This window comes from Heteronotia binoei, chromosome 5 (genome assembly GCF_032191835.1).
Source record: "Heteronotia binoei isolate CCM8104 ecotype False Entrance Well chromosome 5, APGP_CSIRO_Hbin_v1, whole genome shotgun sequence".
Lineage (NCBI taxonomy): Eukaryota > Metazoa > Chordata > Lepidosauria > Squamata > Gekkonidae > Heteronotia > Heteronotia binoei.
The window spans coordinates 9,710,624-9,736,272 of record NC_083227.1 but is presented as its reverse complement, the minus strand read 5'-3'; the positions used below and the strand labels follow the sequence as shown (position 1 = coordinate 9,736,272).

Below are 25,649 nucleotides of genomic sequence, written 5' to 3'. Positions count from 1 at the left end.
TCCCCACTCCTCCACTTGCACCTGCTGGAACGGCCTTGGATTAGCCATAGCTTTGGCAGAGGTTGTCCTTGAAAGGGCAGCTGCTGTGAGAGCCCTCTCAGCCCCACCCACCTCACAGGGTGTCTGTTGTGGGGGGAGAAGATATAGGAGACTGTAAGCCGCTCTGAGTCTCTGATTCGGAGGGAAGGGCGGGGTATAAACCTGCAGTCTTCTTCTAATTTAGTACACCTTTGGGTGATGTCAGCGGTGTGCGGCAGTTGCAAAAGAGTTACGCAAACGAGTTGTGCTAATGAGTACGGCATCTCTTCTTCTGCAAAAACGACCCGCCTGGGACTCACCCGCTGGACGAGCAGATACAGCGCCCGCTCCAGATCTCGCTGGTTCTTGAGCCTTTGGGTCTCAGCCAGGGCCGCATCGTAGCGCCGGGACTCTTCCTCCTCCGTGGCGAAGCTGCGCACCGTCCTAATGGAGGAGAGAGTTTCACGCACCACCTCCCCAGAGCGCGCCAGAGAGTCCTGGATGGCCTGAAGGAAAGCCTGGAGACAGAAGTTACAAGGGGACAGGGTTACAAAGGACACCAACCGGTGTGGCTCAGAGGTGGAGCCTCTGCTTGGTGCACAGAAGGTGCCTGGTTCAATCCCGGGCATCCCCAGTTTAAAGTTTCAGGCAACGGGTGATATGAAAGACCTCCGCCTGAGATCCTGAAGAGCTGCTGGCAGCTGTGGCAGGATTTCTTTTGGGTTGGCCCTCTTTTATGAAAATTGGCTACAAGAGCTTTTTATGAAAATTGGCCCTCAAGGGTTCAAGCATTCATAGTGCCAGCAGCCTAGGCTGAGAATCTAGGTCAACGGGTGAAAGTTGAAAGCCGTCTCAGCGCAGGAATGGCCTTTGGTACGAGCCTTATATGGTATTGCAGGAAGCACGAAGCAGCTGGAGATTGTTGACGTATATGATAACACGGATGACGAAGTTTTAGAGATTAAGTGATAAAGTTTTGTGGGCGGAAGCCTTTAAATGTCCTGGATTTCTGAGCAGAAGCTGCTAATCTGCACTGGAGACAGGAGACTGCCTCTGTGCTGGTCATGACAAACTAGCTGGGACTTAGACTCTGGGCTGGCCTGCATGAGAGACATGGGGTCTCTCTGCAGGTCATTCCAAGAGATTAACAGCCTTTGTTGATTTCAAGCCATCCCCTGTTCAAGGCCTCGAACATAGCCTAAGTGCTCAAACATAGAACACAGAGCCTTTCTCAGCCTCCTGTCCAGAGAAGAAACTTGGGAGTCTGATAACTAATAGGGAGAAGTCCCTGTTTGGACTTATATTTTGGGACCGGGTTTGATTCCCCACTCCTCCACTTGCATCTGCTGAAATGGCCTTGGATTAGCCATAGCTCTGGCAGAGGTTGTCCTTGAAAGGGCAGCTGCTGTGAGAGCCCTCTCAGCCCCACCCAGCTCACAGGGTGTCTGTTGTGGGGGAGGAAGGGAAAGGAGATTGTAGGCCGCTCTGAGCCTCTGTCCTTGAAAGGGCAGCTGCTGTGAGAGCCCTCCCCAGCCCCACCCACCTCACAGGGTGTCTGTTGTGGGGGAGGAAGAGAAAGGAGATTGTAGGCCGCTCTGAGCCTCTGTCCTTGAAAGGGCAGCTGCTGTGAGAGCCCTCTCCAGCCCCACCCACCTCACAGGGTGTCTGTTGTGGGGGAGGAAGGGAAAGGAGATCGTAGGCCGCTCTGAGCCTCTGTCCTTGAAAGGGCAGCTGCTGCAAGAGCCCTCTCCAGCCCCACCCATCTCACAGGGTGTCTGTTGTGGGGGAGAAAGGGAAAGACCATTGTAGGCCGCTCTGAGCCTCTGTCCGTGAAAGGGCAGCTGCTGTGAGAGCCCTCTCAGCCCCACCCACCTCACAGGGTGTTTGTTGTGGGGGAGGAAGGGAAAGGAGATTGTAGGCCGCTCTGAGCCTCTGTCCGTGAAAGGGCAGCTGCTGTGAGAGCCCTCTCAGCCCCATCCACCTCACAGGGTGTCTGACGTAGGGGAGGAAGGGAAAGGAGATTCTAGGCCGCTCTGAGCCTCTGTCCTTGAAAGGGCAGCTGCTGTGACAGCCCTCTTAGCCCCACCCACCTCACAAGGTGTCTGTTGTGGGGGAGAAAGGGAAAGGAGATTGTAGGCCGCTCTGAGCCTCTGTCCTTGAAAGGGCAGCTGCTGTGAGAGCCCTTTCAGCCATACTCACCTCACAGGATGTCTGTTGTGGGGGAGGAAGGGAAAGGAGATTGTAGGCCGCTCTGAGCCTCTGTCCTTGAAAGGGCAGCTGCTGGGAGAGCCCTCTCAGCCCCACCCACCTCACAGGGTGTCTGTTGTGGGGGAGGAAAAGAAAGGAGATTGTAGGCAGCTCTGAGCCTCTGTCCTTGAAAGGGCAGCTGCTGGGAGAGCCCTCTCAGCCCCACCCACCTCACAAGATGTCCGTTGTGGGGGAGGAAGGGAAAGGAGATTATAGGCCGCTCTGATCCTCTGTCCTTGAAAGGGCAGCTGCTGTGAGACCCCTCTCAGCCCCACCCACCTCACAAGATGTCTGTTGTGGGGGAGGAAAGGAAAGGAGATTGTAGGCCACTCTGAGCCTCTGTCCTTGAAAGGGCAGCTGCTGTGAGAACCCTCTCAGCCCCACCCACCTCACAAGGTGTCTGTTGTGGGGGAGGAAGCGAAAGGAGATTGTAGGCCGCTTTGAGCCTCTGTCCTTGAAAGGGCAGCTGCTGGGAGAGCCCCCTCAGCCCCACCCACCTCACAGGGTTTCTGTTGTGGGGGAGGAAGGGAAAGGAGATTGTAGGCCGCTCTGAGCCTCTGTCCTTGAAAGGACAGCTGCTGGGAGAGTCCTCTCAGCCCCACCCACTTCACAGGGTGTCTATTGTGGGGGAGGAAGGGAAAGGAGATTGTAGGCAGCTCTGAGCCTCTGTCCTTGAAAGGGCAGCTGCTGGGAGAGCCCTCTCAGCCCCACCCACCTCACAGGGTGTCTGTTGTGGGGGAGGAAGGGAAAGGAGATTATAGGCCGCTCTGAGCCTCTGTCCTTGAAAGGGTAGCTGCTGTGAGAGCGCTCTCAGCCCCACCCACCTCACAAGATGTCCATTGTGGGGGAGGAAGGGAAAGGAGATTATAGGCCGCTCTGAGCCTCTGTGCTTGAAAGGGCAGCTGCTGTGAGACCCCTCACAGCCCCACCCACCTCACAAGATGTCTGTTGTGGGGGAGGAAGGGAAAGGAGATTGTAGGCCGCTCTGAGCCTCTGTTCTTGAAAGGGCAGCTGCTGTGAGAGGCCTCTCCAGGCTAGGTTGAGGGACTGGGGTGGGCCCCAGATCACCCAGCAAGCTTCCCTGGTTAAGCCAGTTTGGTGTAGTGGTTAAGTGAGTGGACTCTTATCCAGGAAAACCGGGTTTGATTCCCCCACTCCTCCACTTGCACCTGCTGGAATGGCCTTGGGTCAGCCATAGCTCTCTTATCTGGGAGAACCGGGTTTGATTCCCCACTCCTCCTCTTGCAATTGCCGGAATGGCCTTGGGTCAGCCAGAGGTCTCTTATCTGAGAGAACTGGGTTTGATTCTCCACTCCTCCACTTGCAGTTGCCGGAATGGCCTTGGGTCAGCCATAGGTCTCTTATCTGGGAGAACCGGGTTTGATGCCCCCACTCCTCCACTTGCACCTGCTGGAATGGCGTTGGGTCAGCCATAGCTCTCTTATCTGGGAGAACCGGGTTTGATTCCCCACTCCTCCACTTGCACCTGCCAGAATGGCCTTGGGTCAGCCATAGCTCTCTTATCTGGGAGAACTGGGTTTGATTCCCCACTCCTCTGCTTGCAGCTGCCGGAATGGCCTTGGGTCAGCCATAGCTCTCTTATCTGGGAGAACCGGGTTTGATTCCCCACTCCTCCACTTGCAGCTGCCGGAATGGCCTTGGGTCAGCCAGAGCTCTCTTATCTGGGAGAACCGGGTTTGATTCCCCACTCCTCCACTTGCAGCTGCCGGAATGGCCTTGGGTCAGCCATAGCTCTGGCAGAGGTTGTCCTTGAAAGGGCAGCTGCTGGGAAAGCCCTCTTTGCCCCACCCACCTCAAAGGTGTCTGTTGTGGGGGGAGAAGATGGAGGAGATTGTGAGCTGCTCTGAGACTCTGATTCAGAGAGAAGGGCGGGGTATAAATCTGCGGTCTCTTCTTCTTCTGAGGTGACCCCAGGCTCTCCCAAATCTCACGCTGCCCGAATTCCCAAACCAGTTCTGGCCCCACCTGACTGCTCCGCAGCCACACACCTGGTGACGAGTGTCATAGACCCTCCGGAGGGCCATCATGAGGGGTATCTCAATGAGGATCAGCAGAGTCAGGCGCGGCGAGAGGCCAAGCATGAAGACGTAGAGCCAGACGGCCGGGACCAGGGAGCGCAGGAAGATGTTGGCGTTGGCCGGCACCGAATGGCTCATCATGGTTGTGTCTTTGGAGAGGCGGGAGGTCAGGACCCCTGCAGGTCAAAGAGGAGGACTCTAGTAGGATCAGGAAAACCTTCTCGGACAGAATCAGAACAAGGCAAGAAGGTGAACAGGCAGGAGTTGTCTTTAGAATTTCTCCCTCGGTGGTAATTTGGCTACATCCATGGATGAGTCCCAAACGTCAAGATCAACCTATTCCGCCAGGTCTTTGGCTGAGGCAACGGATGTCCAATCCGTCTCGGCCTCCCCTGCCCTTGGAAATACGTTGACTTACATAGACTGTTCTGGAGTTGTTGTAGGTTTGCCGCCATCTTGTCTTAATTGTTTTAATTCTGGTTTTAGTGTTATTTGTCTGTATCTTATTGTGAGCTGCCCTGAGCCCATTTTTTGGGATACGGCGGGATATAAACCTAATAAATAAATAAATATTTATTGGCCTACACAGCCCTTATCACCTCCAAGGCCAGAGATGGAAGTATAATAAGTGACTTATCATGAGAACCTGCAGCTTGAAGGATGGGAGCATCAGGGTGATGAGGTAAATTTCTACAGGCTTCTCCTGGGAACATGTCCTGATTGGATATCACCATCAATAGAGGTTGTTGGGGGAAAAAGATATAATTGAATTAAGGCCCAGAAGAAGAGAGACTAATTCAGATTCTGTGGGACTGAAGGCCTGAGTTTTGATATGCTCAAACTGCGATTGCTAGTAACAATAGAGAATGCCTGAGCTGTGGCCCTCTGTTTTTGGATGTAAGGTTCATGCCATCTAATGCCAGTTCTGGAAAGTGTTAAAATAGTGCCAGGGAGTGAGGGAAGGTGGGCGGGGCAAACTAGTCATCGTGGACATCGGGAGCCCAATTTGGCGCACCCTCCTCCCAGCACCCTAGGCAACCACCTAGTTTGCCTAGTGGGCGAGCCGGCCCTGGGTACAACTGCCCTTGGACTCCTTGACAAGAGAAATGGGAATAGGTGAAAGATATACACATCCCAGAAATGGTGAATCACAGCAGCAGCAAACATGAGAAAGAAAAAGCTGGATTGCAGAAATAGGTCTGGCCTGGACGGGTCACTCCAGGCCCCCTCACCTGTCTTCACCTCCTGGAAGAAGGCCAGATCCTGCCGCACCAGAGAAGAGAAGAGCAGGCCGCGCACCCGGAGGTTCATCCGGGACATGCTGAACATGAAGAGCCCCCCGCGGCAGCCAGAGAACAAAGAGCTGAAATGGGCACAAGAGAGAGAGAAATTGTGGTTCCCTCCATGCAGCTGCATCCTTCAGGCAATGAGTCACTCTAGATACCCAGATCGCCTTCCCAAAGAGTTGAGCTCTGGGCACTCCTGAGGCGCATGCGCCCACCAGGCCTCATTTTGGGCAGGGGCTCACAGGAACCTCTCAATTTTATTGTGCTCTTTCTTTCTTACCTTCCCCACCCCCGCCAAGAAAATACTTGCTTCTGGGCTCCATCGTTCAAGCCCCCTGTGAGAATTTTTCTGAACTCTTAAGATCTGACGAACTTTCTAACATTTCCTCCCACAAAAAATGGGAAAATAACCAATAGCTATAAAGCAGGCGGACGGAAATCTCCCTCACGCCACTGTGGCCACACAGGAGAAAGTAATACGTTTAAAAAGTATGAGGGGAGTCAGGTTTTATTACGGCACTTATCATTGTCATGGTAAATTTTCTGAGCGCTGTTGAGCTGTCTGTTTATAAAATGTTTTTAATTTAATTTTATTGTTTTATTACATGTTGTACTCTGCCCTGAGCCCTACGGGGAATGGCGGAATAGAAATATACTAAATAAATAAATGAACTAAATAAATAAATACTTCAAGAAGCATTTTAAGGTAGATGCTGAGGTGATATAATTTAGTAAACCGCCCGGGGATATCAAGGGTGTGTGGCAGATGCACATGAGGCATGCAAATGAGTTGTGCTAACGAGCTCCGGCACCTCTTTTTCTACAAAATGACCCCACGATCAGAAGGGCAGCGGGGAAGTCCAAGGAAAAGGTGCCACAGTGTTCCCTCATGCCAACTCTACGCTGTGGCCTGGTTGGGCAGCACAGCCCCCACCCTCTACACCTGCCAGGACTCAAGGTTTCATAAGAAGGGTTGCCAACAGGGCCTGGAGAAAAAATTTCAAGGCTGCCAAGCAGAAAGACACTAAATTCTGGGGAAGGGCTGGATAGCCTCTTGGGAGGGCAACTACAAATTCAGCAAGGAGAAAGGAAGGAGGGCTTGACTTTGGACCTATTGTTCTCTCTTGTCCTGACCAACTATTCAGGATTGCTGAGGAAAAAATAAGGGGACTAGATAGACAGCCTTTGAAGGAACATGAAGAAGAAGATCATAGATTTATAAACTCTCAGAGTGGCTCACAATCTCCTTTATCTTCTTCCCCCACAACAGACACCCTGTGAGGTGGGTGGGGCCGAGAGCTCTCCCAGAAGCTGCCCTTTCAAGGACAGAGACTCAGAGTGGCTCACAATCTCCTTTCCCTTCCTCCCCCACAACAGACACCCTGTGAAGTGGGTGGGGCTGAGAGAGCTCTCCCAGAAGCTGCTCTTTCAAGGACAACCTCTGCCAGAGCTATGGCTGCCCCAAGGCCATTCCAGCAGGTGCAAGTGGAGGAGTGGGGAATCAAATCCGGTTTTCCCAGATGAGAGCCCAAACACTTAACCACTATAGCAAACTGGATCTAGATTTATATCCTGCCTTATACTCTGAATCTCAGAGCGGCTTACAATCTCCTTTATCGTCTTCTCCTTCCCCCACAACAGACACCCTGTGAGGTGGGTGGGGCTAAGAGGGCTCTCACAGCAGCTGCCCTTTCAAGGACAGAGACTCAGAGTGGCCTACAATCTCCTTTCCCTTCCTCCCCCACAACAGACACCCTGTGAGGTGGGTGGGGCTAAGAGGGCTCTCACAGCAGCTGCCCTTTCAAGGACAGAGGCTCAGAGTGGCCTACAATCTCCTTTCCCTTCCTCCCCCACAACAGATACCCTGTGAGGTGGGTGGGGCTGAGAGGGCTCTCACAGCTGCCCTTTCAAGGACAGAGGCTCAGAGCGGCCTACAATCTCCTTTCCCTTCCTCCCCCACAACAGACACCTTGTGAGGTGGGTGGGGCTGAGAGGGCTCTCACAGCAGCTGCCCTTTCAAGGACAACCTCTGCCAGAGCTATGGGTGACCCAAGGCCATGCCAGCAGCTGCAAGTTGAGGAGTGGGGAATCAAACCCGGTTCCACGCTCTTAACTCCGACAATAAACTGGAGAAAGGAATTTAAAAACTCAGGGATATGCGGCTACACACCTCAGGAACTGAATGAAGGGGGTGCACAGAGAGAGAAGGAGCTAACTATTCACGGCAACTGCAAGTCCTGGGATTGGCTTCCAAGTTATCCGTAGCCTATGGAGGGACCCAAAGGGAGTCTCTGCCCAGTGGAGGCTCCTTCTGCTACCTGGAAGGCCAGCTGGTTGTTGCTCTCTTCCTGTGCAATAACCCTGAGAGTGCAATAGTGTGCTACTCAGGGCGTTTTTTGTAGCAGGAACTCCTTTGCATATGAGACCACATACCCCTGATGCAGCCAATCCTCCTGGTGCTTACAGCAGGCCCTGTAAGAAGAGCCCTGTAAGCTCTTGGAGGATTGGCTACATCAGGGGTGCATGGCCTAATATGTAAAGGCGTTCTGCTACAAAAAAAATGCTATTGTGTTGCTGCACAAAAACAGACTAATCCACCAGGGACACAAACTGACCAACAGTGTTCCAAAGAAGATCAGTTGCCGCAGTGTCCAAGGGCAGCTCACAGTACAGCTTTGAGTGGCCATGATGAGGGGGGCACAGTGGCCCTATGTCCCTCCTCCCCCTCTCCCCAGGTGCTGCTGGGTCTGTCTTGTCTGCTCACCCACCTCCTATAACCCAAGGGGCGTTTCATTCATTCATTCATTCACTGGCTGCTTTATGCCGTCTGATGACACTTTTTCCCATCCTGCAATTCACCTTGAAATTCAGTTGATATACCGTATTTTTCGTTCCATAAGACGCACCTGAGCATAAGACGCACCTAGTTTTTAGAGCTGTTTGTGTGAATTTAGAGGCATTTGTGTGAATTTTTTGCAGTATTCGCTCCTTAAGACGCACACACTTTTCCCTCCACTTTTTTGGGGGGGAAAAGTGAGTCTTATGGTGCAAAAAATACGGTAATTAAATTAAAACGAAGAGGGAAATCCTGATTCTTAACGATGAGATGACGCTTTCCAATCCTAGCGACAAAGAGGGGAGGGGGTCGAAAGTCGGGGGGTTGCAGGAGAGAGGGCGCGACTTCTTTGGCTCTCCACCGCCGCTGTGTCCAAACTCTGCCACGCACTGACTCCATCTTTAGCTCTGATGCTTTAAAGGTGTTGGTGGGAATATCAGGGGATGGGGGGGGGGGGAGGGAAGCATCTCACCTGCCCAGGGACACTATGCAGACGAGGAAGATGGCGTCCGAGAAGACTTCAGAGTTGTATTTCTTGCCCAAGATATCAATCACGCGTCCCGTATAGTAAGGGATGAACGTTTCAGCTAGAGAGAGAGAGAGAAGGCAGAGATAACATTTTAGTAACAGTGAAGAGAATCTAGACCAAAGGAAGCCCTTCTTCACCTGAAGAGTCATTAGCACATGGAATTCACTGCCACAGGAGGGGGTGGCAGCGACAAGCACAGGCCGCTTCAAGATGGAACTGGATAAACATATGGAGCAGAAGTCCATCAGTGGCAATTAGTCACAAGGTAGAGATGTGTCGCAGGGTGGTAGAGCTGCAGTACTGCAGCGGGAGCCCCTCTGCTCACGACCTGAGTTCGATCCCAGCGGAAGCTGGTTCAGGTAGCCGGCTCGAGGTTGACTCAGCCTTCCATCCTTCCGAGGTTGGTCAAATGAGTACCCAGCTTGCTGGGAGGGGGAAAGTGTAGACGACTGGGGAAGGCAATGGCAAACCATCCTGTAAAAAGTCTGCCGTGAAAATGTTGCGAAAGCAACGTCATCCTAGAGTCAAAAATGACTGGTGTTTGCCTTTACCTTTTTTTTAGAGATGAAACACTTGTGTCTGGGGCAGGGATGTTCTGTACTCTTGGTGCTGGGGGGGGCAATGGGGGGGCTTCTGGAGTTTTGGCCCCACTGATGGACCTCCTGATGGCACCTGGGGTTTTTGGCCACTGTGTGACACAGAGTGTTGGACTGGATGGGCCATTGGCCTGATCCAACAAGGCTTCTCTTGTGTTCTTGTGACACAGAGTGTTGGACTGGATGGGCCATTGGCCTGATCCAAAAGGGCTTCTCTTATGTTCTTATGTGACACAGAGTGTTGGACTGGATGGGCCATTGGCCTGATCCAACATGGCTTCTCTTATGTTCTTATGTGACACAGAGTGTTGGACTGGATGGGCCACTGGCCTGATCTAACATGGCTTCTCTTATGTGACACAGAGTGTTGGACTGGATGGGCCATTGGCCTGATCCAACAGGGCTTCTCTTATGTTCTTATGTGACACAGAGTGTTGGACTGGATGGGCCATTGGCCTGATCCAACAGGGCTTCTCTTATGTTCTTATGTGACACAGAGTGTTGGTCTGGATGGGCCATTGGCCTGATCCAACCTGGTTTCTCTTATGTTCTTATGTGACACAGAGTGTTGGACTGGATGGGCCATTGGCCTGATCCAACAGGGCTTCTCTTATGTTCTTATGTGACACAGAGTGTTGGACTGGATGGGCCATTGGCCTGATCCAACAGGGCTTCTCTTATGTTCTTATGTGACACAGAGTGTTGGACTGGATGGGCCATTGGCCTGATCCAACAGGGCTTCTCTTATGTTCTTAACTCAAGCCTGCGTTCTTGGTCTGTTTCCACACAGAAGTTCTGTTTTATGTTGGCTTCTATGCAGTAATGCTGTTTTGGGGAGAATCCACATGTCATCTCCCAGTTGTTCACGGTCTGTGTTTTTCCTGCTTTGCTCAGATCTTTCTCTAAACACGGTTTGATATTATCTTTTCGGGAAGATCACAGTCAAAGCTCCTTTGAATGCCACATGGACACAAAAGCACATTTGTACATGTCTGTCCACATTGGTGCCATTCTGCTTTTCTCAGTCTCTGTGGCTGCCGCCACCCCCCCTCCCACGCACACACAAGTACCTTGGATGGCTTTTTAAAATGTAACCGAGAGAGCTCTGCCGTACAATAACATTTTCACATCCCTGTTGCCCCATTCTGCCAGTTTCCTGCTTTTAGTTTTTTTTTAAAAAGTCTCTAGCTCTTTTGATTGTTATGCGATAAACTTTCCCCCTTATAACTCCACTATGAAAAGGGCTAGAAACATGCTTTTTTCAAAAAACAAAAGGACAAACAAAAACCTGAAGGCTCAGAAGTGGAAGACAGAAGTGATAAATATGCTCAGGGTTGGGGTTTTTTGGCAGCAGGAGCTCCTTTGCATAGTAGGCCACACCCCTCTGATGTAGCCAATCCTCCTGGAGATCACAGTAGGCCCTGTACGAAGAGCCCTGTAAGGAATTCTAGCAGGACCTCCTTTGCGTATTAGGGCACACCCCCTGATGCAGCCAATCCTCCTGGAGCTTCCAGTAGGCCCTGTACTGAGAGCCCTGTAAGGAATTCTAGCAGGACCTCCTTTGCATATTAGGCCGCACCCCCCTGATGCAGCCAATCCTCCTGGAGCTTCCAGTAGGCCCTGTGCGAAGAGCCCTGTAAGGAATTCTAGCAGGACCTCCTTTGCATATTAGGCCACACCCCGATGATGTAGCCAATCTTCCTGGAGCTTGCAGTAGGCCCTGTACAAAGAGCCCTGTAAGCTTTTGGAGGATTGGCTACATCAGGGGTGTGTGGCCTAATAGGCAAAGAATATGCTATAATGCTAAAGTGCATTACCAATTCCTGATTGGAAGGAGGGGGGAATGTAGCTGGGGGGGGGCTAAAACAAAGATAATATGGGGGAAACTGCTCTCTAGTCGCTGCAGGAGCAACAAGAACCATAGAGTAAATCAGGTCTTTGGGGAAGCAGCCCAATTCAACCTTTTCCCCTCCCTTATCTTTTCCTTTTTTATTAAACACAACCCGATTGAGAAAAATCTCTCCTGCACATCCACCAACCTGCACATTCGCCAGGACTTGTGCACGGACAGGCCGTGCTCACACTCACCAATCACTGCAATAGTGAGGAAGACAAACGCGCCGCCCAGGTACGGGGCATCCGGAGTTAATAGCCTCAGCAGTTTCCACAAGGTGGCCCTGTCTTCTTTCTTGCTTTCTCCCCTGCTGCCCCCCTGCCCCAGAGCCCACCAAGTGAGGCAGACCGCAGCCACTGCCCCATAGCCCAGCAGCAGCCAGGACCGCGGGGCTGAAGAGAGCAGGAGAGGGGGGTCTCCGAACCACTGCCCCACGGAGTAGTAAAGGGTGGGTAACAGACACAAGGTCACCACGGCCTCAGGAGGGACCTGGGAGGGCCAGGCCAGAGACAGCAGCCTCCAGACCCCCAAGAGAACTGTCAGGCGCAGCCCGGCCTCCAGCCATGTCGCCGGGACCCCCAGGAGGGCTAGGGAGGGCCGCCCCAGGTCTAGCAAGGAGAGGAGGGCAACGTCGCAGAGAAGCAGGAGGGCAGCTGAGCAGAAGGTGGTGGCGAGGCCCATGGCGGCAGAAACTGTGGGGAGAGGGAAATAAAAGTCAGCTTTTCAAGGCCTCAAAAGAGTTTCAGATCGGTCCCTGGAGGATTCATTTCAGCCCACTGAACTCTGCCTGCATCTCTGAGGAACAGATGTCTGGGCAACGTGTCGGGTCCGGATGTTCTTTCGCAAGAACCCGCCTTGAGGCTTGGAGCTGTTTTGTCGGTTTGGATGCCACAACTTTTGCTCTTGCTTTGAAAATGGGCCTATAGGAGTGAAACAGGGAGGCTGAAACGATGCCAAAGGGACGGCTCTGCTTCAACCAGGCTGGTTCATGCTTGTTTCTTATCCAGCTATTATTAATATTTTAAATAAAAGCTTTAAAAGGATGCATCATTCCAACACTTGCTCCCCCACCCCCGCTAGAACGTCCAACCAACAGATTACCTTCCCTCTTTTTGGATGGACAAAGAAACAGTTCACTCCTTTAACTGGGCTGCTAACCTCACAGAGTTGCACTCAGGGCTTTTCTGTTTTTGTAGCAGGAACGCCTTTGCATATTAGGCCACACCCCTCTTATGCAGCCAATTCTCCAAGATCTTACAGTAGGCCCTGTAAGAAGAGCCCTGTAAGCTCTTGGAGGATTGGCTCCATCAGGAGTGCGTGGCTAATTGGCAAAGGAGCTCCTGCTAGAAAGAGAGAGAGAGAGAGAGAAAGAGAAAGAGAGAGAAAGAGAAAGAAAGAAAGAAAGAAAGAAAGAAAGAAAGAAAGAGAGAGAGAGAGAGAGAGAAAGAGAAAGAGAGAGAAAGAAAGAAAGAAAGAAAGAAAGAAAGAAAGAAAGAAAGAAAGAAAGAAAGAAAGAAAGAAAGAAAGAAAGAAAGAAAGAAAGAAAGAAAGAAAGAAAGAAAGAAAGCTTGCTTCCATTCTCCTGGCTTTCTGCAACATTTGCAAAATGGAGTTATTCAAGGGGGTGAGATAACCCCTTCCCACCATTAAAAGCCTGGGTAAAAAGATGTCTTTGGGGCTGGGGCCTGAAATAAAGTAAAGGAGGCACTCGGTGAGCTTTGAGGGTGTTCCAAAGGCTAGGGGGCCACCACTGAAAGTGACTTGTGTGGGGATCCTTGGGGCTGAACCAGAGACTGTCTGCATGCCCAACGAGTGGCCAGCCCCACAGCCGTGGCCCCTCCCCTCCTGCCCCCTTTTGCTCCCTTCTGTAACATGGGCATTAGCGGAGCAGCTCAAAATTGTGTTGCCAGTCCAAAAGGAGAGCAAAGCAAGCCATGGTTGCACACTTGCCAGATTTCCCCAAAAGGAACATCTTTGTCAGGAAGAGGTCATTACTGGCTTGCCTGGGGCGGGGGGCGGTGACCCCCAAGTGGGAAAAAAAATCCCCATCAGCCCAAATGCACATCTTCCTTCCCATAACTGAATAAAACTCCACCCATAATTCCCAGTCCCACAAGGAAAAGCAGAATTGCTTTTCACAGCAATGGTGGAGGGTTTTTCCCAGCCTACCCCCCCAGCTGCAGCTAGTGGTGGGGGTGGTGCCCTCTATTGCATCTGCAACACCCCCCACCCCAATCTTCCTCAGTCTTCTCTTTCTTGTCTGCATTTAAATCTGAACATTTTGTTTAAAGCCATGGCGCTTTGGGCAATTTCCTTCCTTCTTTCAATTAGTTCGCAGGGGTGTGTTTGTTAATTTTAATCTAGTAATTAGTAAACACAAACACACGCCCGGCACCCTGATACCTTCCCCTACAAAAAGATTTCTGACAACGGATCTTCCCCTTCCACCTTTCTGAAGCCAACTAAAAACACAGCAAAAACCAGCCGGGAGCGAGCCCTAGGCCGAGGAAACCAAACTCTAGGCTCCCTCTCTCTGCCACAGCTTCACTGCGGCAGCCTTGGTCACGTCACCTCTAGCACCTCATCTGTAAAATGGGCACAAGAGGAGCCCTCAAGGGGAGGTTTCAATATCCCCAGCTGAGACTCTGGCCGGCTTCGGTTGGCCTTCCAGCCGCGACCCTTTCCCCAGAGACCTGCTGTGGCCACAGAAACCTGTGCTCTGAGCAGTGTTCCCTCTAAGCTGAGTGAGCGTGAACTAGCTCATAGATTTTTACCCTCCAGCTCACACCTTTTTGTCTTAGCTCAGGAAGGATGGCCCCAGAGCAGTGTTCCCTCTAAGCTGAGTGAGCGTGAGCTAGCTCACAGATTTTTACCTTCCAGCTCACACATTTCTGTCTTAGCTCAGGAAGGATGGCCCCAGAGCAGTGTTCCCCGTAAGCTGAGTGAGCGTGAGCTAGCTCACAGATTTTTACCCTCCAGCTCACACCTTTTTGTCTTAACTCAGGAAGGATGACCCCAGAGCAGTGTTCCCTCTAAGCTGAGTGAGTGTGAGCTAGCTCACAGATTTTTACCCTCCAGCTCACACCTTTTTGTCTTAGCTCAGGAAGGATGGCCCCAGAGCAGGGTTCCCTCTAAGCTGAGTGAGCGTGAGCTAGCTCACAGGTTTTTAGCCTCCAGCTCACACCTTTTTGTCTTAGCTCAGGAAGGATGACCCCAGAGCACCCTAATTGATGCAGGGGCTCACCAGGCCTCAGATGCAGTGGGAGCTCACAGGAGCACAGCTCCTGCACCTTTCTGAGAGTTCCACCTCCTTGTCCATTGAACAGTAGGTGCCGCTACATAACAAGCCCCGGATGAGCTCCACCACTTATTTTTCTACAAAATGTCCCCTGCAGCTCACAGTTTTGAATGCCAGGAGCTCCCAACTTGAATGCCATTCGCTCCCAAAGTTGACTTCTTGCTCCCAGGACTCTGCAGCTCAGAGCGAACACTGGCAGCGCCTGGACCACAGACTCCTTTCTGCTGAAACGGAGCTGGGCCGATTTTAAAAACAGCAGAAAAAAGGACGCTTTGGGGTCCTGCCCTTTCGAGATCAGGAGATCCCCCGAGCCGAGTTAATCCTTGAAGAGAGGGAGCCAGGGCGGTTGCCCCCACCAGAAACTGACCCACCGTTTCGAAAAGCAAAGCAAAAGAAACCCGCGTTCCGCTTTGCTGCGTGCCCGTCCAGCCCCCTCCAATGCACCCACACTCCCCCGCCCCATAACTCTTGCGTTGGCTCCTTCTTCTGCCCCAAACCCCGTCTTACTTACCCCCGCGCCCCGGAGCTCTTCTGGAAGGGAGCTGCGAAGGAGTCTCGAATTGGTTAGTTTCGTTTTCAACGGGGGAAACCCAGCCCCGGTCCAGCCCCCGCCGCGCCACTTCCTCTTCCGGCCACAAGAGGGAGCCCGCGCTCCGCATATGGAACAGCCGCCGCCGCTGGACGACAGAATCGGATGAAAAGCCGGAACGGAGCTAGGAGGCCAGCTAGGTGGGGGCTGCTAACCCGTGCTAGGAAATCCAAGCTGGTCTTCCTTTTCACACGTGACCTGATTTTTTCTGGCTTGCTAATTAGCACCTGAGCTCAAAAATCCAGGGTTGCCAACTCCAGGTGGGAAAATTTGGCGTGGGGGGGATTTTGTGGGTGCAGTTCCGGGAGGGTGGGGTTTGGAGAAGGAACCTCAGCTAGGGTTGCCAAGTCTAGTGCAGGAGATATTTGGGGACTTTGGGGGAGGAGCCAGGAGACTTTGGGGGTGGAGTCAGGAGCAAGGGTGTGTGGCAAGGAAATTGAACTCCAAAGGGAGTTCTGGCCATTGCATTGAAAGGGACCACATGCTTTTTAAATGCCTTCCCTCCATTGGCAGTAATGGATAGGGGCACCTTCTTTTGGGGTTCATAGAATTCGACTCCCTGCTCCAATCTTTTTAAAACTTGGAGGGAATTTTGAGGAGAGGGCTTGGATGCTATGCTGAAAATTTTGTGCCTCTATCTAAAAAAAGACCAGTAACACCTCTCCCAGAGCCTCAGATACCTGTGGATCAATGCTCCGTTATACCCTATGGGAATTGATCTCCATAGGGAATAACGGAGTGCCCAGGAGACATTCCCCGCCCCCCCCTTCCTGATGATCCTGAAGTGGGGAGAGAGCCTGCAAACTGGGGGATCCCCTGCTCCCAACTGGGGATTGAAAACCCCACCCTCCAAAACAGCCATTTTTCTCAAGAGAAACTTCCCACTGTGGTCTGGAGATCAGGTGACATTCCGGGAGATCAACAGGCCCCACAAAGAGGCAGGTGACCATTCCAGAACCTCTTGGAGACGGGAACTAATATTAGATAGAAAACATGGCAAACTATATGGATGTTATAATCTCTTGAGAAACCATGCCCTCTATTTAAACTAACAAAGCCAGAATGCTACCTAGATTTATGGCACTTCGCACCTAGGACAGCAGTCTGCTTTTATCACCTTCCAGTGTTTTCTCAGCCCTGCTTTGTTCTAACACTAACAAACACAGATCCCTATTTGTGATTCTTTTAATCTGCTAAAAACATCCCCAGGATTCTACGTACCAACTCAGTGCCCACTTATATTAATAACTGCTGCTTGCCATTCCCATTTTGTCTGATGAAGTCTGCTTAAGAGCATACGAAAGCTTACATTCTGAATAAAGCTTTTTTGGTCTTAAAGGCGCACTTGTCTACTGCTTTGTTCTAAGGCTGAAGTCGGTTGTTTTCCGGTTCCTGATTCATGCTTCTCGTTCCTTAGATATGAATCCAATTGCAATTATCAAAAACACCAACTTTAAAAGTTCCACAGTAAGTTCCAGACAGCAGGGAATCATGCATCCCCATAGTTAGGGGGCTCTGCCCTACAAGCAGACTTAAGCTGTTCCCTGATCCACAGCCTAGTCTTCTGTAAAGTTCTGCATTAGGTAGGAAAAAGCCAATGCCTGGTTATAGGATGGGGAGACTTGTCTGGGCAGTAGTCTGTGCAAAAAGGATCTAGGAGTCTTAATGGACCATACGCTGAGCATGAGTCAACAGTGTGATGCGGTGGCTAAAAAGGCAAATGCAATATTGGGCTGCATTAACAGAAGCAGGGTGGTAAATTTTGTGGTAAATTTTCTGAGTGGTGTTGAGTTGTTTGTTTATAAAATGTTTTTATTGCATTTTCTTGTTTTATTATATGTTCTGCTCTGCCCTGAGCCCCACCGGGAATGGGCGGAATAGAAATATACTAAAACAAATAAAGAAAGAAAGAAATTGTGTGGAAAAAAATAGGTGAAAGAGAAGAAGACTGCAGATTTATACCCCGCCCTTCACTCTGAATCAGAGACTCAGAGCAGGTTACAATCTGCTATCTCTTCTCCCCTCACAACAGACACCCTGTGAGGTGGGTGGGGCTGAGAGTACTTCTTCACCCAAAGGGTGATTAACATGTGGAATTCACTGCCACAGGAGGTGGTGGTGGCTACAAGCATAGCCAGCTTCAAGAGGGGATTGGATAAAAATATGGAGCAGAGGTCCATCAGTGGCTATTAGCCACAGTATATATATATATATATGTGTGTGTGTGTGTGTGTGTGTATGTACGTATGTATATGTGTGTGTGTGTGTGTGTATATATATATATATATACACAAACACACATATACTGGCCACTGTGTGACACAGAGTGTTGGACTGGATGGGCCATTGGCCTGATCCAACAGGGCTTCTCTTATGTTCTTGTGTGACACAGAGTGTTGGACTGGATGGGCCATTGGCCTGATCCAACATGGCTTCTCTTATGTTCTTATGAGAGAGCTCTCCCAGAAGCTGCCCTTTCAAATAAAACTCCTGCGAACGCTATGGCTGACCCAAGGCCATGCCAGGAGTTGCAAGTGGAGGAGTGGGGAATCAAAAGTCTGCCATGAAAACGCTGTGAAAGCAACGTCACCCCAGAGTCGGAAACGACTGGTGCTTGCACAGGGGACCTTTCCTTTCCTTTTCCCCCAGATGTTTGTAACAACCTTCTCAAATAACAAACCAAAGCAAATATTCCAGGTCTCTTTATTGTCACGAAGCCCCCGTCCCTTTTCCCCTTCAGCCCTGAGTGTCAAAAAACTTCCAGCACATAAGGTTCTTGGCCCATCGTGTCTCATTTCTTGGCCTCTGCGTACTGGTCGAGCAGCATGGCGACGTCGGTGCGGCCGACCCGGATCCAGCCATCTTCCTTCATGTGATACACTGCAGGGCACAGGGAGACACCACACCGCCAGTGTGAAATGAGCAAAACTGGAGCAGGCTCTCACCGAACGCCTGCATGTTCCCCCCAGGAAAAAAAACCCAATGGGGCCAGACTGAGACAGGCAACACTGAAGGAGGCCAGGAGTAGTTCCAGGGCAGAGGTCAAGAGAACTTACTGTTCACCGCCCCTCCAGAATAGGCGTCCCGGTGGGTGGCATAAGTGATAGCCCGCCTGCCCAGGTCGTAGGCCTCTTCCACGCTGAGATCGGGGCGGTATCCGCTGTCCAGCACCCCGTAAGCATAAGAGTTTCCACTTCCCGTGGAAAAGAGGGGGCCCGATAGGCGCACCCCATTGTCGTCTATGTAGTAAAGGCCAGGACCCTGTAGAGAATTGGGGAGGAAGGGGCTGCTGTAACCCTGGAGCTCAGTGGATGCTCTTCTCCTCAGAAGCTAAGAAGTCCTTGATATCATTCTTTCCATGTTATTTAAGATGGTCCCTGGAGTCCTATCATTCCCCAGTCTCTCAGTCGGCTCTAAGCATCCTGGCAGACAAGTACACTGTGATCTCTCCTTTACGCCAGTGGAACGTGCAAAACTAAAACAGGCTCTCACCAAAACCAGCAACATGCTCCTGGGGCTAGAGATGAACCCCTTCCCTCCCTTCAAATTGCCTTTGAGAAGCAATGCGGATCCTGTGAATTCAGGGGGAGGTGTTCGTGAGTTTCCTGCATTGTGCATGCAAAAGCATGGAGGCACACCGTCCACCAGGCTGTCTCTTCCTTTGAGAACGCACGCATAGCTGGTCTTGAGGACAAAAGGAGATTGAGGAAGAATCGCACTGCTACAGCACCAACCCCAAATCAGACTTTTCCCTGCAGCCACTGTGGCCGGACCTGCCTGTCCCGCATTGGTCTTGTCAGCCACCAGCGAGCCTGCAGCAGACGTGGACTACTGCACCCTTCTTAAATCTTCGTTCGTGAAGTCAAGCCGAGAGAGAGAGAGCAGGGGGCTGGACTAGATCAGGGGTGGCCAGCGGTAGCTCTCCAGATGTTTTTGGCCTACAACTCCCATCAGCCATTGGCCATGCTGGCTGAGGCTGATGGGAGTTGTAGGCCAAAAACATCTGGAGAGCTACCATTGGCAACCCCTGGACTAGATGACTCTGGAGGTCCCTTCCAACTCTAGGATTCTATGATTCTAAGGACCCCAACACACGTTACACTTGATGGACCCAGATTTAATTTTGGGGTTTAATAAAATGTCCAAGATACAGAAAGGCTTTGAGGCCAGAATTGATTTGAGTTCTCTGACTATAGATTTTAGAGAACGCAGTAAATAAGAAACGTCTGGTTTACCTGGCTGACTGGCGGAAGGAGTTGGAGGCAGGAGAACTGGTTTTTACTTAATTTAGCTAACATATCTGTGTTCTATATCAGTCCGCATATTGATGAGGTTAGTAGGATGCTTGCTCTTTGAACCAAATAATGTATTCTTTGAATTGCAAAGAACCCCTTTTATGTATACCTGGACCCTTCAAAAGGTTACTTCCACACCCCTGTAATGTTGTAATCATTTGTACTAACATGGTAACTGGGAAATGAGCTAAGACGTGTGATTTTAGCTTATCAGTAGGTGTTCTGTCCATTAAGATGTGTATAAATTTCCTGCTTGCTGCACTTCTAATTTGGGAAGGATAGTTTGAATCCTTTCCCTCTCTTAATGCATTAAACGTTTGCTTCATTACAGTATTGGTCTCCTCCTTGTATGGTATTGACTTGCGTGCGGGGAGGACAGGTTTGGGACAACACACTTGGGATTCTGACCTGACCAGCTCTTCTATCTGAGGTAGAGGCACCAAATTTTCAGCGGAGCATCCAGTGCCTCTCCCCAAAATACCCTCCACGTTTCAAAAGGACTGGACCCGGAGGTCCAATTCTACGAGTCCCCAAAGAATAATAATAATAAATTTTATTTATATCCCGCCCTCCCCGCCTAGGCAGGCTCAGGGCGGCTATCTGTGCCCCTATCCTTCATTGTTTCCAATGAAGGGAAGGCATTGAAAAGGTGTGCGGTCCCTTTCAATGTGATGGCCAGAACTCCCTTTGGAGTTCAATTATGCTTGTCACACCCTTGCTCCTGGCTCCACCCCCAGTGTCTCCTGGCTCCACCCCTAGTGTCTCTTGGCGCCACCCCCGAAGTTCCCAGATAGTTCTTGAACTGCACTTGGCAACCCTACATCTGGGAGGGCAAAGAGCCCCAGGGTCTCCCCCGCACTGCAGCACCCTTTATTGTGAGGGACCCATCTTTTGAGCATGGCTCTTCTCATGTTCTCCTCCCCCCCTTGGCCAGCAGCCCCCCCCCCCAAAAAACAACCCCCAGTGGGGTGGGTACCTTTTTGTCCCAGCCGCAGAGCATGCTGCCCACGGAGAGGCCCATCCCCCGGTACTCGGAGAGCATGTTCGCCAGGAGCTTGGAGGCCGCCGAGACGCTGATCCGTTCCTTGTTGCGCAGGTAATACAGCCTGGAGGTGGGAAAGTGTGGCAGAGAGCGGGGAGTCAAAGCGGGGCCAGTTCCAGAACCGGGTTTGATTCCCCCACTCCTCCACTTGCAGCTGCTGGAATGGCCTCGGGTCAGCCAGAGCTCTTGTAGGAGTTGTCCTTGAAAGGGCAGCTTCTGTCAGAGCTCTCTCAGTCCCACCCACCTCACAGGCAGTGCTCCTTCTAAGCTGTGGAGACTTGTGAGCAAAAACTCTACTTTGTGAGCTTCTGGCGCTAAAGTTGTGAGCTGCTACATGAATTAGTTTGCCTTGCCATATTTCCTGAGCTGAGACGAAACTGTGTGAGCCGGAGGCTAAAAAACTCCACTTAGAGGGAATACTCACAGGGTGTCTGTTGTGGGGGGAGGAAGGTCAAGCGCCACCGCTGGGCACCACCCGTGTGTCCCTCCTCCATGACTCTGGACAATTGGAAGCACGGGCAAGGACAGGTGGCAGAAGAGGTTCATGGGGGAATCTTCAGAGGTTTCCCACCTCCGAACCTGGAAGTCCCCTATAAGAAGGGCTCCGCAGGGCCAGACCAGTGGTCCCTCTAGCCCGGCATAACTGGCCTGCCATTCTTTCAAACAAGCGACATCTTCAGATGAACCAACGGGAGTGGAGGAGAGTCCCAGATTCCTCCCAACCAGGCCAGGCCCAGAGGGAGTCCTCGCTTAAACACCCCCCCCCCCCTCCCGAAGACTCACCTGCAGTGTTTGGCCAGGAGTCGCTCCCAGTACTGGCAGTCGGCCGCACTTCCGGACATGGTCCCCAGCAGGTAAGGGTTGATCTCGATCACTTTGTTGCAAAGCAGAGTGGCTGTGAGGGGAGGGGAGAGTGGAGAGATGGACGGGGGGGAGAGGAAGGGTGACTCCACATCCAGAACAGCACCCCAGTGTTCCCTGTAAGCTGAGTTACAACAGCTGGCTCACGGTTCTTTCGCCTCCAGCTCGTGCATTTCGGTCTCAGCTCAGGAAAAAAATGGCCCCAGAGCAAACTAATTTTCCCTTTTTTTGTTTTTGAAGCGGCCCCGTGCCGCAGAGTGGCAACGCTGCAGCACTGTGATCTGAACTCTCTGCTTACGACCAGAGTTCGATCCCAGCGGAAGCTGGTTCAGGTAGCCAGCTCAAGGTTGACTCAGCCGTCCATCCTTCCGAGGTTGGTAAAATGAGTCCCCAGCTTGTTGGGGGGGAAGTGTAGGTGACTGGGGGAGGCAATGGCAAACCACCCCGTCAAAAGTCTGCCGTGATAACGTTGTGAAAGCAACATCACCCCAGAGTTGGAAACGACTGGTGCTTGCACAGGGGACCATTCCTTTCCTTATATTTTTTTTACATGACTTTCTCCTGCGTGGCCCCAGTGGCATGAGGACAATTTCTATCTGCCTGCTTTGTACATTTGAGTTATTTTCCCAGGTTTTTTGGGGGTGGGGAAAAATCTTAGAAAGTTTGTCAAATCTGAAGTGGTCTGCAAAATCCTCACAGGGGGCTTGAAGCATGGAGCCCAGAAGCAAGTCTATTTGGGTGGCGGGAGGGGGGGAGAAAGAAAGAGCACAATAAAATGTAGAAGTTCCTCTCCTGTGCGCTCCTGCCCCAAACAAGGCCTGGTGATAGTAACTATTTGACACTTCAGGCAGAAGCTCACTATAACTTTTAATCTTAGGGCCAATCAGATGCCTTACTGGGCAAATAGCCAACCACCCCCACCCCCACCCCCGCTTTCAAAAACCATTTGGTGGGTGCCAGGAAAGATGTCGACAGGTGCCAAATTGGGCACAACGTTTGGGACCCCTGGCTTAAAGAGCTTTGAGAGGGACACTATGCTGCGTTCGGTCAAACAGGTCCGGCTGGTATCCGCAGAGCTCTGAAAGCCTGCCAACCTGTGCTGCTTTTCACAGCCACACGTCTGAAGGTGGCCTGTTGCAGGGATGCCCAAAGCCCAGGAGAAAGAAGAAGAAGAGATTGGATTTATATTCTGCCCTCCACTCACAGAGCGGCTCACAATCTCCTTTATCTCCCTCCCCCACAACAGACACCCTGTGAGGTGGGTGGGGCTGAGAGGGCTCTCCCAGCAGCTGCCCTTTCAAGGACAGAGGCTCAGAGCGGCCTACAATCTCCTTTTCCTTCCTCCCCAACAGACACCCTGTGAGGTGGGTTGGGCTGAGAGGGCTCTCACAGCAGCTGCCCTTTCAAGGACAGAGTCTCAGAGCGGCCTACAATCTCCTTTCCCTTCTTCCCAAACAGACACCCTGTGAGGTGGGTGGGGCTGGAGAGGGCTCTCACAGCAGCTGCCCTTTCAAGGACAGAGGCTCAGAGCGGCCCACAATCTCCTTTCCCTTCCTCCCCCACAACAGACACCCTGTGAGGTGGGTGGGGCTGAGAGGGCTCTCACAGCAGCTGCCCTTTCAAGTACAGAGGCTCAGAGCGGGCCACAATCTCCTTTCCCTTCCTCCCCCACAACAGACACCCTGTGAGGTGGGTGGGGCTGGAGAGGGCTCTCACAGCAGCTGCCCTTTCAAGGACAGAGCCACAGAGCGGCCTACAATCTCCTTTATCTCCCTCCCCCACAACAAGCACCATGTGAGGTGGGTGGGGCTGAGAGGGCACTCACAGCAGCTGCCCTTTCAAGGACAGAGGCTCAGAGCAGCCCACAATCTCCTTTCCCTTCCTCCCCCACAAAAGACACCCTGTGAGATGGGTGGGGCTGCAAGGGCTCTCATAGCAGCTGCCCTTTCAAGGACAGAGCCACAGAGCGGCCTACAATCTCCTTTCCCTTCCTCCCCAACAGACACCCTGTGAGGTGGGTGGGGCTGGAGCGGGCTCTCACAGCAGCTGCCCTTTCAAGGACAGAGGCTCAGAGCAGCCTACAATCTCCTTTCCCTTCCTCCCCAACAGACATCCTGTGAGGTGGGTGGGGCTGAGAGGGCTCTCACAGCAGCTGCCCTTTCAAGGACAACCTCCGCCAGAGCTATGGCTGACCCAAGGCCATGCTAGCAGGTGCAAGTGAAGAAGAAGAGGACTGTAGATTTATACCCCGCCCTTCTCTCTGAATCAGAGTCTCAGAGCAGCTTACAATCTCCTCTATCTTCTCCGCTTACAACAGACACCCTGGGAGGTGGGTGGGACTGAGAGGGCTCTCACAGCAGCTGCCGTTTCAAGGACAACCTCTGCCAGAGCTATGGCTGACTCAAGGCCATTCCAGTAGCTGCAAGTGGAGGAGTGGGGGAGGGTGTCGTTGTCGGACTCCAAACGCCCCCCTCTCCCCCCCCCCCGAAGAGCTGCAAGGGAGAAGAGGGTGGGGCGACTCACCGATATATTTGCCCGCCGAAGCCCGGGAGTCGGTGGCCACCACGACCCCGTGCTGGAACGTGAAGGCCAGGGTGGTGGTGCCGTGGGCCAGCTCGATCCGGTGCCCATCTCCACTGCCCGCATGGAGGGACTGAAGGAACTCCAAAGGCTGGGGAGAAAGGAGAAGCAAAGGAATTTAATCTTTGGAATCTGAAATCATGCCCAGCCACCTGCCTTTTGTCTTGTGATTTCCACCTTCACCCTTCTGCTGTCTGCCAATCAGGCACTTGGCTGGAGGGAGCAGTGGGGGAGTGGGGGGGCTTTCTTTGGGCATCCACCTCTTGGGACAGGAGGTTCTGGGTTCAAGTCCACCCAGAAGCTCTGCACTTTGGTCCCAAAGCTTGCCCTGTTGTTCCTGGGAGTGCTGAAAGGGAAAGCTCTCGGCGTATGCTCTAAGGCAGCCCCTTTCTTCACTGCCCAGGGCCTGCCCCTGAAAAGGAAGTCGGAGGGGGGGATACACAAAGAGAACGATCGAAGCACAATGCAGTTAGCCAGAGATCTGATGGTAGCCAACCTCCAGGTGGAACCTGGAGATCTCCTGGAAATGCTGCTGATCTCTGGGTTACAGTTCCCCTGGAGAAAACTGAGAGTGGAATGTGACACTTAGCTGAGGTCCCTCTCCAAACTCCATCCCCTCCACCCCAGTCTCCCAGCCGGGAGGTGACAACTACTTCCCAGAAGCACAGGGTCTCTGGGGTGGGGGAAGAAGAAGAATTGCAGATTTATACCCCACCCTTCTCCCTGAAGCAGAGTCTCCAAGCGACTTACAATCTCCTCTACCTTAACCCTAACCCTCACAACAGACCCCTGTGAGGTGGGTGGGGCTGAGAGGGCTCTCCCAGGAGCTGCCCTTTCAAGGACAGAGGCTCAGAGCGGCTCACAATCTCCTTTCCCTCCCTCCCCCACAACAGACACCCTGTGAGGTGGGTGGGGCTGAGAGGGCTCTCCCAGCAGCTGCCCTTTCAAGGACAACTCCTGCAAGAGCTCTGGCTGACCCAAGGCCATTCCAGCAGCTGCAAGTGGAGGAGTGGGGAATCAAACCCGCTTCTCCCCGATAAGAGTCCGCGCACTTCACCACCCCCCAAACTGGCTCTCAGGCTCCCGAGCAGACTTCTGCAGGCGCCGGGGGTGGGGGGCGCTCTCCCGGCTCCTGGGGCATGGGGGTCCCGGCGGGGAGGGAGTTTCCGGGCTCAGCTGCGCGGGGGCCCCCCAAAAGCTCACCTGCCTGCCGGGGGGCACCGCGATGCGCGCCTCCTCCTGCGCCCCGAAGGCGTAATGCGCCACTCCGCCCGGCTGCAGCCCCAGAAGAGCCCCTCCGGAGCCCGGCGCGCCCCACTCCCCCCGCGCGGGCAGCCCGCACACCGCCTCCAGCGCCATCCCGCCTCCCCTCTCGGCCTCGCAGCGAAAGCGAAAGCGGCAGCCGCCACGCCACGCCGCGCCCTCCCTTCCCCTCCCTTCCCTTCCCCGCCTCGCCTCCCCCAGCCGGCAGCGGGAGGGTGGCCGGGAGGGGGCGCTCGGGGGAACCCACAAGCCAAGGCTCCCTCTGCTGAGGTCAGG

At 52.6% G+C, this 25,649-nt stretch overlaps 2 protein-coding genes across 2 annotated transcripts in view; both read right to left on the bottom strand.

Moving 5' to 3' along the window:
• Positions 1-25,649, bottom strand: part of LOC132571665 (uncharacterized) — a 58,919-nt gene that overhangs the window by 15,999 nt on the left and 17,271 nt on the right. Inside the window, exons 8-19 of the mRNA XM_060238457.1 lie at positions 25,314-25,479; positions 24,054-24,201; positions 21,453-21,564; positions 20,604-20,733; positions 18,389-18,593; positions 18,146-18,212; positions 12,223-12,365; positions 11,640-12,137; positions 8,899-9,013; positions 5,537-5,667; positions 4,275-4,480; positions 339-536 (exon numbers count right to left, since the gene is read on the bottom strand). Of these exons, the coding sequence (XP_060094440.1) occupies positions 339-536; positions 4,275-4,480; positions 5,537-5,667; positions 8,899-9,013; positions 11,640-12,137; positions 12,223-12,365; positions 18,146-18,212; positions 18,389-18,593; positions 20,604-20,733; positions 21,453-21,564; positions 24,054-24,201; positions 25,314-25,479 (2,119 nt within the window). The remainder of the gene's footprint in view (positions 1-338; positions 537-4,274; positions 4,481-5,536; positions 5,668-8,898; positions 9,014-11,639; positions 12,138-12,222; positions 12,366-18,145; positions 18,213-18,388; positions 18,594-20,603; positions 20,734-21,452; positions 21,565-24,053; positions 24,202-25,313; positions 25,480-25,649) is intronic.
• Positions 18,020-25,476, bottom strand: LOC132571121 (proteasome subunit beta type-8-like). The gene is made up of 6 exons (XM_060237803.1): positions 25,314-25,476; positions 24,054-24,201; positions 21,453-21,564; positions 20,604-20,733; positions 18,389-18,593; positions 18,020-18,212 (listed from the first exon to the last, which is right to left on the bottom strand). The coding sequence occupies exons 1-6, from the start codon at positions 25,467-25,469 to the stop codon at positions 18,124-18,126; spliced, it is 840 nt and encodes a 279-aa protein (XP_060093786.1). The 5' UTR covers positions 25,470-25,476; the 3' UTR covers positions 18,020-18,123.